General features: G+C 32.0%; 1 protein-coding gene across 1 annotated transcript in view; it reads left to right on the top strand.

The window, feature by feature from the left end:
* Positions 1–13,517, top strand: part of LOC126879697 (uncharacterized) — a 103,955-nt gene that overhangs the window by 33,818 nt on the left and 56,620 nt on the right. Inside the window, exons 4-5 of the mRNA XM_050642881.1 lie at positions 2,895–3,110; positions 11,742–11,825. Coding sequence (XP_050498838.1) covers positions 2,895–3,110; positions 11,742–11,825 — 300 coding nt within the window. The remainder of the gene's footprint in view (positions 1–2,894; positions 3,111–11,741; positions 11,826–13,517) is intronic.

Raw genomic sequence — 13,517 nt, 5'->3', positions numbered from 1 at the left:
CAGGCGGGTTTTAGGAAAAACTTTGGCACTAACGACCACCTACACTGCATAAGAGGAATTATAGAAAAATCTATCGAATACAACCGACCATTGGTCCTGGCTTTCATAGACTTTTGCAAAGCATTTGATACGATAGAAATTGACAGCATAATGAGAGCATTGGAGGAAAGTCGTATAGATTATCGTTACTCCAAACTGATAGCGAACATATACAATAATGCAACCATGACCGTCCGACTACACAAAGATACCAAATCTATAAAATCAAAAGAGAAATTAGACAGGGAGACACGTTATCTCCCAAACTCTTTACGGCAGTATTTGAACATGCTTTCAAACAATTGGAGTGGGACGCCAAAGGAATAAATGTCAACGGTAAAAAGCTCTCCAACCTACGATTCGCAGACGACATAGTTCTTATAACAGACAACTTAAAAGAGATTAGAACTATGCTTACTGAGTTAGATGCCGCCTGTAAAAAAGTTGGTTTAAACATACATTTTGGAAAGACACAATACATGACAAGCCTGGTACCAAGCGAAAATCCAAAAGTCCACAACGAAATAGCATTGGTCTATAAATATAAATACTTAGGGCATGAAATCCAAATTGCCAGGGACAATCAAACTGCTGAATTACAGAGAAGGATGACCTTAGCATGGGCCGCATATGGAGCTCTATCAGACATCTTCAAGAGAAATTTGCCAAATTATTTGAAAAGGAAGACGTTCAACCAATGTGTGCTTCCAGTCATGACTTACGGCGCCGAAACATTATCGTTAACCCAGGCCACAGCAACGAAACTTAGACTGGCCCAAAGAAGAATGGAACGGTCACTACTTGGACTGACTCTCAGAGATAGGGTCAGAAACGAAGAAATCAGAAGAAGGACAGGCGTCACAGATGTCATAGAGCGAGTAGCATGGCTGAAGTGGAATTGGGTGGGCCATGTAGCCAGAATGAAGGACGGGAGATGGACCCAAAAAATTACAGTGTGGAGACCAAGAGAAGACAGAAGAAGTAGAGGTAGACCACCTACACGATGGACAGATGACGTCAAAAGGATTGCTGGGAATTGGCTGCAGAAAGCCCAAGATCGACAAAACTGAAAGAAATTAGGGGAGGCCTATGTTCAACTTTGGATGCAGAAGGCTGGATAATGATGATGATGATGATGATGATGATGATGATTATAGTCGCATTTGGAGCACGTTCGGCGGCCGAAGTCCACTATGTCGACTGCTGCTTGGTCTCCAGTATGTACCACTGGATTAATATTCCATCGACGGTCACGAAGCGATGCAGAAACTCTTCGAAATGCGTTTAAAAAATACCAAACACTACTCTGAAGTGGTCTCACGGTTGCCCCTGTTGTCCGGTGGGTCCAAACTCGGCACCCATCGCGCCGACAGCTGTCGCATGCCCAAAATATTTCAGGTAGGATATGACACATGCGATATTTTGAGATGCCTAGTGTATTTACTATCTTAGGAACCTTCAATCGGTGGCCATCCAATACGAGATCGTAGATTTTTGTCACGTTATCCTCCGTGACAGCAGTTTGCGGGGTACCTGGACGTGGATCATCAAAAACCGACGTAAGATTTCGATGAAACTCGTTAAACCAGGAGAAGAGTCACTGTATACAAAATCTAAGAAGTCTTTGAATTTGCTTCCCGATTTCGCATCCAAAGATAAAAATCGAATCCACGACCGATAGCTCTTTTTCAAAATTTTCCAAAATCCACGGACACGCTGTCCGCTTCTATACTCCGTCAAAAGAAAACTATGAGTCCGATTCGCCTGAAATTTTAATATTAGTTGTCTATGGGAATGTACTAGACCATAGTAAATTTTTCTTGAGATAATTCATAGTGTCATATGTGCCATTTATTATTTATTTTTCTATTTTTCAATTTTTTTTAATTAGTTTATCAAAATATTTTTATATTTGTGATTTGTTTTTGAATTTCTGAGACTACTCGTAATGTATTTAATTTTAATTTAATTATTATTACTCGACTAATATACTATTTTTCCTGGATTTTAACCAGTCTCTTTTATCTTTATTGCACGTGAATATAATTGTTATTTCAGTAGCCTCGACCCTACGGAGTATTGTTTTCCTAATTTCTGTTTTTTAATAGGTTTTTATCTGTGATGTTTCTGGTGTAGTTTGCATAATACAGTGATGGGCGCGCTAATAACCGGCAAAATAACGCAAAAGATGGAAACATATTAAGTTGTGCGATAAATCGAAATAAAACTAGTGAATGTTAAAAATTTAGAGATAAAAACCTATAAATTCACATTTTAGTTATTGTTTCCCCCCTTTAGACGTATCGAACGAGTTTGGCAACTGCCACTGTGACAGTTTTAGTTGACATACTCGTATGATAGGTGTAAAGATGGGGAACAATAAATATATTGTCATCTATAGGTTTTTATCGCTAAATTTCCCACCTAAATTAGTTTCATTTCTTTTAATCTCACAACTTAATATATTTTTCAACTTTTGCGTTATTTTGCCGTTTATTAGCGCGCTCATCACTATATTATGTCATAATAGATCTCTATTATTGCTTACTGATTCCTCTTAATGTTAATATATGTGTCTACATTCTTTTGTATTCATTTCAAGTACCTATTATCTTTATTATTCGTCCGTGATAATATTGGGTATATGATAATAAAAAATGGCTCAATCTTACTGACTGGTTGAACACAATCTTTCGAATCTTTATCTTCGCTTAGATTTGGTAGTCTAGATTATATTTGATGCATATCATATTGTAAAAAGAAGGTTTCATTTAGTAGGCTATTTAAGCAATATTTTTAATAGTCTTTCTCTTGGAGTACTACCTTAAAACTTAAAATTTATTTTATATCTTCAGCTTCGTGAACAAAATGCTCGAGAAAATGACGACTCTCCTGTTCTTGGTTCAACCAATAATCAAAATTCCGAATTAAGAGACTCTCAACCTGATCACATTCTTCATCAAGGAGTTATGAATCCAGACATAATTGAAGGACCGCCTGATGAGTCAAACATATTAGGAGAACAAGAGAAGATGAGTGAAGATATGATTGAACAACCAGAAAATTTGCAGGTACGTATCTTCTTAATTTAAAGTAGTTGCAAACTAGGAAACACTGTAATAAAAATGATTTATAAAAGTAACAAAAATATCAGACGTATCCCAGAGAACGGTAGTTCTCGCCAGTAGCCCATACCCCCTACATACATGCGACACTATACAGTTAGGACGTTTGAGTTGGAATAAATTCATTATCTCGAGAAGGGGCGAATTTGGAGAGAAATTCTGAGACAGGTCGATTTTTATTTTTAAATTACGACTTTTTGGCATATATGTCATACTAGTGACGTCATCCATCTGGGCGTGATGACGTAATCGATGATTTTTTTAAATGAGAGCAGGGATCGTATGAGAGCTCATTTGAAAGGTTATTTAATTGTCTATTCAGTAATATACACTAACATAATTATTAATAGAGGGAGTCCAAAAGAATTTTTTTTAATTAAACTAATTGAGATAAAAGGAAGAATGTATGTATTTCATTTATTTCAAAATACATTTGAGTGCTGTCAGAAAAGAGAAAGAAATGTTTATTTGACAAATAAACATTGTTTTTTGCTTAAATTCAATATTAAAACTGCCACCCACCTGTCTCTTAGCAGTTTGAACATTGAATTTAAGCGAAAAGCAATGTTTATTTGTGAAATAAACAATATTACCTGTTTTTATAACAGCAGTAAAATGTATTTTAAACTAAATAAATTGCTTACATTCTTCTTTTATGTAAATTAATTTAATAAAATATTTTTTTTTGTACACACTGTATAAATAATTATATTAATGATTCTATTATAGAATAGAGAATTAAAAAACCTTTCAAATGAGCTATCACAAAACCCCTACTCTCATTTAAAAAAATCATCGATTACGTCATCACGCCCAGGTGGATGACTTCACTAGTATGATATATATGCCAAAAAGTCATAATTTAAAAATAATAATCGACGTGTCTCAGGATTTCTCTTCAAATTCGTCCATTCTGGAGATAATGAATTTATTCCAACTCAAACGTCCTCACTGTATAGAGGTACGCGAAGTATTTTGATTTAAGTTCTAATTAAAAACAGCAAACTCTTTGTGGGTATATATAAATATTATGTTTGTATGTGTTGGGAAAAGTTACACCGATCTGAATGTTTTTCTACATTTCAAGAGTCGTTCGGGGCCTCTTCAGAACCGGTGTAGTTTGTGGCTTTTGACAACTTATTAGCCAGTTATAGGACCGGGTAGATACAAAAGAGCATATTTTTTGGGCAAATGCATATAGCTTAATAAAATAAAAAAAAGTCAAAATATAAATTCGTACAGGTTAAAACAAATTTTATATCAAAGTTTAGGTGGGTACAAAAGATATTTCAAGAAAGTATCCAAATCATACAAGGGGATCATTGTTTAAATAATTAAAAAGGGGTCATTTTTGCAAAAAAAAAATATTTTTTAACTGCTGAGGTAATTCACTTATTAATGAAGGTCTATGGGATTCTTTTCTGCAAAGTTGAAGGGTAAATCTTTCAGATAAGACTTACTATATTAAATTTGACCCCCTATTTATTTAAATAATTGTATATAAAACTTTAAAAACAAATTTTCAAAAAATTATTTTTAGCGTTTTAGATAAGCACTATAAAATATCTTGTTTTACAGATTAAGTTGCACTATGTTACCAGTATTAAGCAAAAAAAATTGGTCGGAAAATATTTTATATTTTTTGAGATATTGAATTTGTTTATTAAATGTTACTATATTTTCAATTGCAAAAACGCGGTTGTTGCCAAAGAAATATTCACCTGCTTAAGATCTCAATATTTTTATTTTTATGTATATTTTCGATAAATGTATTGATAAATTTAAATTTCACTTAAACTCCCCCCTAAAATGGCATTTGAAAATTATTCAAATTTGTTTATAATTTGTTTTTTTAATAACGTCGCGGGGATTAAGTATTTTGAAATTCCGTTTCCATAATTGGGTTCCTGGGAATTTTTTACTAATTAACAAAATTTTTTTGTTGTTTTTTCTTCTTTTTTTTCTTGTAGTTACATTACTACGGGCCCTTTTAGGGCTAAATTTTATTAATAATATCGAATCTCTAAGTTGTAGATTGTAGACCTAGAAATATTAAGATTTAACTAAAATATTTTAAATAAAATGTGGCTACTTACTGAGTTACAGGGTGTTTTATTTAAAAATTTAAAAATTATTGTTGCCAAGTACTTTAAAACTATTTGACGTATCATTATCATACTGGGCAGAAAGTGTGGCTATTATACACCCTACTAAATTGTGATTAATAAACGTTTCTAGCTAGTTCCAGAGGCGTACGACAGGGTATAGTGAATGATTGACCCTTCCCAAATTCTACGCCACTGAGTGAATTACTATTTTAGCAAAATTTTTCGATTCTCCAATACTTTGTATGTAAGTATCTTTATTGGTATCGAGAAAGTCATCAGTTTGAGAGATATTGGAAGTTTAAAATGAATGAATGAATCAATCAAAATAACTATGCCGTTTCATTTTTAACATCCAATATCTCGAAAACTAATGACCTAAGCGTTACCAGTAAAGAGTATATTATTTACTTAGAAAGTATTGAAGAATCGAAAAATTTCACTAAAATAGTAATTACCTCAGTGGCGTAGAATTTGGGAAGGGTTAAACATTAACTATCCCATGTCGTACGCCTCTGGTAGTAGCTAGAAACTTTTATTTATCACAATTTAGTAGACTGTACTGTACCCACACTTTCTGCCAAGTATGATAAGGATACGTCAAATAGTTTGAAAGTACTTGGTAAAAATAATTTTTAAATTTTTAAATAAAACACCCTGTAACTCAGTAAGTAGTCACATTTTATTTAAGTGATTTTAGACCAATCTTAATATTTTTAGGTATAGAATCTACAACTTAGAGATTCTACATTTTTAATGAAACTTAACCCTAAAAGGGCCCATAGTAATATAACTCCAAGAAAAAAAAAAGAAGAGGAAAAAAAGACAAAAATATTTGTTAATTAGTGAAAAATTACCAGAAACCCAATTATCGAAACGACATTTCAAAATATTTAATACCCGTGACGTTATTAAAAAACAAATTATAAACAAATTTGAATAATTTTCAAATGCCATTTTAGGGGGAAGTTTAATTAAAATTTGAATTTATCAATACATTTATCGAAAATATACATAAGAATAAAAATAACAGGATTTAATACAGGTGAATATTTCTTTGGCAACAACCGCGTTTTTGCGATTGAAAATAGATTAACATTTGATAAACAAATTCCATATCTTAAAAAATATTTAATATTTTTGGACCAATTTTTTTTTGCTTAATACTGATAACATAGCGCAACTTCTTCTGTAAAATAAGATATTTTATAGTGCTTATTTAAAACGCTAAAAATATTTTTTTGCAAATTTGTTTTTAAAGTTTTATGTATAATTATTTAAATAAATAGGGGGTCAAATTTAATTTAGTATGTCTTATGTGACAGATTTACCCTTCGCCTTTGCAGAAAATATTACTATAGACCTTCATTAGTAATTGAATTACCTCAGCAGTCGAAAAAGTTATTTTTTTGCAAAAATGACCCCTTTTTAATTATTTAAACAATGATCCCCTTGTATGATTTGGATACTTTTTTGAAAATATCTTTTGTACCCACCTAAACTTTGATATAGAATTTGTTTCAACCTGTACGAATTTACATTCTGATTTACATGTAGTGTAATTTTATTTTACTAGACTAATAATTAAAGACCGGATTATATGTTCCTGTTTTGACTGAAATATGTGCATATATATGTCTGAAATATGAGTAAAATATGTTGAAAATATTCCCTAAAAGTTTAAAATATGTTCCAAATATGTGGAATATGCGAAAAACATTTTAAAGTAACAAGAAAATATGCATTAAAAAATGTATAAAAGTTTTATTAAATAACGGTAAGTACATATATTGACAAAATTAACCTAAATATACGAATGTATACCTATTTAGTACCTATTACTATTACTTACGTTTCTACATTTTATTCCTTCTTATAAAAACAATTCACAATCAAATGTTTTTAAATATTTTCAATAGTAAAATTATGTCGCCTATCCGTTAGTAGTCATTTGTATGTTGAAAATCTTTGTTCAACATCAACTCATGTGATTGGTGCAAACATTAACAATCTCCGCATTTAAATTGGTATTGACATCAAAATCGCCACAAATAATTTGGTTTGCTTCCTGTAATAATAATTTTAAATCACTATTTTTCTGTAAAGTTTCAATCCATTTTTTATTTATTGATTGTCCAATTTTTCCAGAAACTTCTTCAGCGTCTTCCTTAAATTTCTGAATTAAATTAAGGGACTCTTGTAGTGGAAACGATTCAGTTTCAAGATTGAGGATGGTTTTATAAACAAATTCATAATTCGATTTAATAAAACAAAGCTCATTGTGCAGTGATCTGTTTTCTAAACTTGATTTGCATTTTGAAATCGCACCAATATTTGTTTCTTCAAAACATAAAATTAGTTCTTTTATAGGGAGAAAATGTTGCGCATAAAAACAGGCAGCTTTTAAATATGTTCCCTAACTTGTGATTATAGGCTCCGGTGGCAAAGGAGTATTTGGTAATTTTTCTTTATATATCTGAATCCTTAAAGTGCGATTTTACAAATATTTTCTTCACGTTGCTAATTAAACTATTAAATGTAGGAAATGAATTTCGAATTTCTTCCGCCACTCTGTCTAAACCATGCACCAAACACGTCACATGAATTAAATTGGGATATAAAGCTTTTAGTTGTTGGCCAGATTTGACCATGTATGACGCAGCATCGGAAACCATAAGCAAGATTTTGTTAGCTGGAACAATGTCGGGAAGGAAAAAGTTCATGAATGCATCATTTTTAAACCTAACCATTGTTACATGGTTAACTGTGTCAAGCTGTTTACAGCCAAAAATATGTCAAAATATGCCAAAATATGTTAAAAATATGCCAAAATATGTCAAACGGTCGAAAATATGTTCAAACCATCAAAATATGTTAAAAAACCGAAAATATTCTAAATATGTAAAATTAAATTAGTGTCAAACGCCTTTAATTATCATAATTCGTCCATATCCTGAAGCGTTTGATTGTATCTTTGATGGTTATCGATATGCAAAAAACATATAATCCGGTCTTTACTAATAATGCATCTCAGGTTCAAAGAGAGACCGGAAAACCGCAAATCCACCAGATCAATAGCGCTTGAGTTCACCTTTAAAATGGTGCCTGACTGTTCAGGATCAAATATGAATACAGCTCAGTATAGCCGAAAAACTGAAAAATTGTACTTTGAAAATTTTGGTCTCTTGACAAGTACTCAAAAGTTCAGTTTCAGACGCGTCTAATGGTCGCATACTTTATATCTGGGAAAATTTGAATTTTTAAGTTATATCCCTCATAATTATTATCAAATCCATAATATTATGGAAAAAACTAGTTTTTAAGTTTACTAACTCCTATAATATCTTCAGATATCATATTTGACCTTAGGTTCATCAGACACTAGTTATCACTACCTTTTAACCTTCGGATGACCAAGCGGGGGAAATTGTGACCCCAGCGTAGGTTTTCCTTTAATAAATTCAAAAGTATTTTCAATTTTTAACTCATTATTTTTTTAGATATCCTCATATTTTGACATAAAAAAAATTCCCTATATTTTACGAATAAAAAATATATTCTCTGAAGTTGATGTTTAGTAAAATACCGTCTATTATGTGTAATTCCAAGTAGTTTTACGCTAATGACGTCGACTTTGCAAAGTAACAAGACACTTACTCAACCATACACACTACACATGACACTAATACTCATATTGTGACTGGCTGAATGACATAAAGTCCATGCCATAAAAAAAATAAAAATAAAAAAAACTTAATTTTTTTGTTAATTGTCATTTTTGACATTTTTGACCTGGGGCCATTTCCCCCCCTTGGTCATCCGTGTAACAAAAAAAGGTTGGTCATCGGAAGGTTAAGCTCATGTTTAGTGCACAAAATCGTTTAAATCGTTTAAAATGTTTAGAAGTTATAGAGCACCAAGTTCATTTAATAATAATAATAATAATCCATTTGATCATTATCGACGAACTGGTCTAGTGGCTAAACAGTGGCGTAACAAACTTCGTCGGGGCCCCCACGCAGAATTTGAAATGGGGCCCCCTTTAAAAAATTATTTGCTACTTGTATAACAAAAACTTAAATATGTTATAGCCCAGTAAATTAACGTGAAATTCGGCGATACCGTGTAATTTTCAGTGTAATCAGTGAAGTGGCCAAGTCAATACTTTTTCGTGTTATTTGCGAGTGAAAATGTGTATTGTTTGATCGAAAAAAATATTCTTAGCAAAAGTATACCCGGCTTATAAAAAATGAATAAAAAAGTCTATCGATCCAATAATAGCAAAGTAATATCATGAAAAATTGTTCTTATTCGTCAAATTTAAAATCAAATATTTCAACGTGAAATAACCACAAAATGAAGCACTTTTCTGGGAAAATCATTAAAACTTTTTTTATTAAAAAAAAGCTTTATTTTTATCTAAAAAAGTTTCTATTAAAAAAACGAGTTACGCTCAAAATAAAGTTAACCCCTTATTTGGTAAGAAAAATTAGTGAAAATCTCCCCCTATTTAGCACCCCAAATGAAACTAATTATCACTTTACAAATTACTTAACTTTTTTATATGACCTGTAAGTTTCACCGGTTCAAACGGCTTATTTTGCAAGGATTCTAGTAGAAAGGGCTCGAAGGAGTTACTAATAAAAGTGCGAGAGACAAACTAAACAAAAACCAAAATATTTATATACGCCAAACTTACATTTGTTTACTCTTTGAGATTTCTCGTACCACTAATACTTTTTAAGTTATTTTGAAAAAAGGGCATTTTCCAAAATAAAAAAACTTTTTTTACTAAATATAAAACCAAATTTTTTCAAAAACAAGAGGTTTGGACCGGTCAAACTTACAAATCATATAAACAATACAACAATGACATAAAAAATATAAAGTAAATGGTAAAGCGCTGACGACAAAATTTAGCAGTGCTAAATAGGGGGAGATTTTCTCGAATTTTTACAAAAAAGGGGGCAACTTTTGAGCGTAACTCGCTTAGTTTTGATGCTACAGACTTTTATAAAAAATAAAAATACATTTTTAACATTTAAAAAAAGACCGTGTCTTGATGAGTTTTCCCCGAAAGTGCTTCATTTTTTGGTTATTTTACGTTGAATTATTCGATTTGGAATTGGATGAATAAGAACAATTTTTCATGAGCTACAACTTTACTTTTACAGTGTCGATAGGCTTTATGAATAAAATAATTTTATTAATACATAATATTTATCTCATGGGCAACTTAATTTTCAATACTACACTGCTTAAAAAGCGTTGCGCATGTATGCGTAAAATAATATAACAATAAACACATTTTTACATAATTAGACGACAAGGTGGGGCCGCTGAGAGATTGGGGCCTCCCGCAAGCTTCATGCTGCGGGGGCCTCTGTTACGCGTCTGCAACTATAACCGTAAAACGACACAAACACAAATAACACAAAACGCAAACAATCAATATGAAACTACTGCCGATAATTGTATCGAAATACTAAACGTAGGTAAAGAGTAAAGAGAAAACCCATTTCTAGATTTAGAAATATTGTTCTAAAATTCGGCAAATTGCAATTCTCAAAACTTTCAATAGTCACGTACAAAGCAATATAGTTTATTGCCGTCACCCTAAAAGTTCGGCATACCGGAAAGGATTAAGTTTCTAGATATGAGATGATTCACTTGCCGAATAAGCCTATTTAGAAATTTACGTTTTTAAATTTAAACACACAACGTAAAATATTATAACAATAACAGATTTTTACATAATATCAGACTACAAGATGGGGCCCCTGATCGATCGGCGCCCCTGCAAGCTTCATGCTGCGGGGCCTCTGTTACGCCCCTGGGTTAAGACGCTAAACTTGATCGGGCAAGCCGGGTTAATTTGCCAGCCATCCCAATATTTTTTTTTCAATCAATTCAGAATAGAAAAAGAAAATCTAGTGTACATTCGATGGATACAAAGAATTATACTGAAAACAAATATTGTAACGGCTGGGATATGAACTCTGATTGTCCTACCACAAGTTTAGTGTCGTAACCACCAGACAATTTGAGCGATAATGCTACGATTATAGGGACCATCTATAACACATAAAGTGTAATCTAAAAACGTTACATTCAAGTTCATACATTTAATTTATGAAAAACTTTGAAAAAAGTCCTGATGCAAAAAAAAACCGCTAAACGCGGTAAAAATAAGTGGCGCACACAATATTCCAGCTACAAAAGAGCTAATATGAATATTACGTGGCGCAAAAATGTATTTTTATTTTAACTGAAAATAAAATTACAGTTTTATTTTGAAAGATTTTTCCATAGTATTTGCTAAATTTGAAGTAAAACGTACCACAAAAGACCTTTGTTAAAGTTTGCAGTTTGAGGCCCTTGTGTGGCGCGTTTTACTTCAAATTTATCAAACACTATGGAAATATCTTTCAAAATAAAAGTACTATTTTGATAAAATATAATGATGATATAGGTATTAAATCGCAACGCAGAGTTACAAGCAAATGAAGAATTTCCAAGTCAATTATCACCAAATCCAGAAGAACCAACCAATCAAGTAAGTATCTCTACATAATATCATTTTTAAAATATCATCTCAAGGATTTTTAAATTTTTTAAGAGTTAGGAATATGTGAAATATATGCGGATATATCAAACGAAGAGTGATAACTCTCTAAAAATTATCATTCACATCCTTCGATAAAATGTATTAATGTATTCCGTTAACCTTGTTAAATATAAATCATACTGTGTAAGGTAGAGCACAACCACCCCATATTTAAATCATATCCAACAGGCAGATACTAATTCTACCTCTTCAGTCTCTTTGCACCCAGTCCTGGATAAAGGCCTCCCCATAAGTTCTCCTCTCTTCTTTGTTTTATGCTATTTGATACCAGTTTCTCCCCACTTTTGCTTTGATGTTATCTAGCCACCGTTTTTGTAATATTCTCTACTACCACAGTCTTCTCAGGGTCTCCAATGTACAATGTTTTTCGTCTATCTTTCGATATCCTGTATTACTGCTGCATAAGTCATTCGGATTCTGTTTACCCAGTTTCACGGTATGACCTAGGTATTCCATGTGAGTATTTTGTTATATTTTGTTTGCCATCACTTTTTTTGTATTTAAATTCATTTAAAACCGATTTTACCAAAAGATTCTCGTTTAACTTTCTTTGGGAAACAGAGTAGTTTTTCTGTATTGTTGCTTATGAATACTACGTTATCGACAAATTTTAGATGAGTTAAAAACCTGCCATCAATTTTAATTCGGCGTTGTTTCCAATTGAACTTACATCTTTTAATGTAAGGGTAAACAATTTTGGAGAGATCGTGCCCTCCTGTCCTTCTTAGCGGTCTTATTTTGCTTGTTGTTAGACCTTCTGCTACGTTTATTTGCATAGTTTCATTTCCGTATATACAGGGTACCATATATTGTCAGAAACTCTCCTAACAAACAAGACCGGAGATTTCTCAGATAATTTAAGACAATTTAACCCAACTCACCTAGTACGAACATGCTTCCTAACCTAGCTAAAGCTCTTTGAAGATAGCGTCTTTTAACTAGTTCTTTTATATACCTCCAAATCGCTCCTATTTAGAAAAACGAAAACTGGTACGGCTAATTATCTTCCAAAGATATAGTTACATATTTGTGTAACAAGGGAGGAAAGTGCTACTTTTCCTCCCGAGAATAAAGTTTACTGCCCGACGCGTAGCGGAGGCAATAATCATTCAAGGGAGGAAAATGCACTTTACTCCCATGTTATACAAATGGTTTTTCCACCTTCCTCAAATAACAAGTCATTTTTCATTTTTATTTAATTTATTTATGTAACTAACCAACAAAATTGATTAGAACTAAAACTAACAAGTAGGCACAGAATAAATAACCACACAGAAGCGAATCTGACTGTCGTTTCCATTGATTTTGTTGGGACCGAATTATTTGACCTTGTGCACCAGTTACAGAATAGAACTTGATGTTCTAAGGAATAGACAATTCCAAATTAGGTAATATTTTTGACAAGTAGTTATTAATTAAATATGAAATATATAATTTAACTATAAAATATAAATAAAATATAAAATAAACATATATAAATATAAAATTTAACTATAAACAACTGTCACGTCAGTCGCAAAAGTGAGGTTGCACCAGTTACGTTAACACATGAGCATGAAAATTATGTTACCGTTTTTGGCAGGAGTTTCGCTTTTGTGTGGTTATTTATTGTGTGAAGTA

This window comes from Diabrotica virgifera, chromosome 2, assembly GCF_917563875.1.
Source record: "Diabrotica virgifera virgifera chromosome 2, PGI_DIABVI_V3a".
NCBI lineage: Eukaryota > Metazoa > Arthropoda > Insecta > Coleoptera > Chrysomelidae > Diabrotica > Diabrotica virgifera.
The sequence above is the reverse complement of the archived record's forward strand: the minus strand, read 5'-3'. Positions and strand labels throughout refer to the sequence as shown.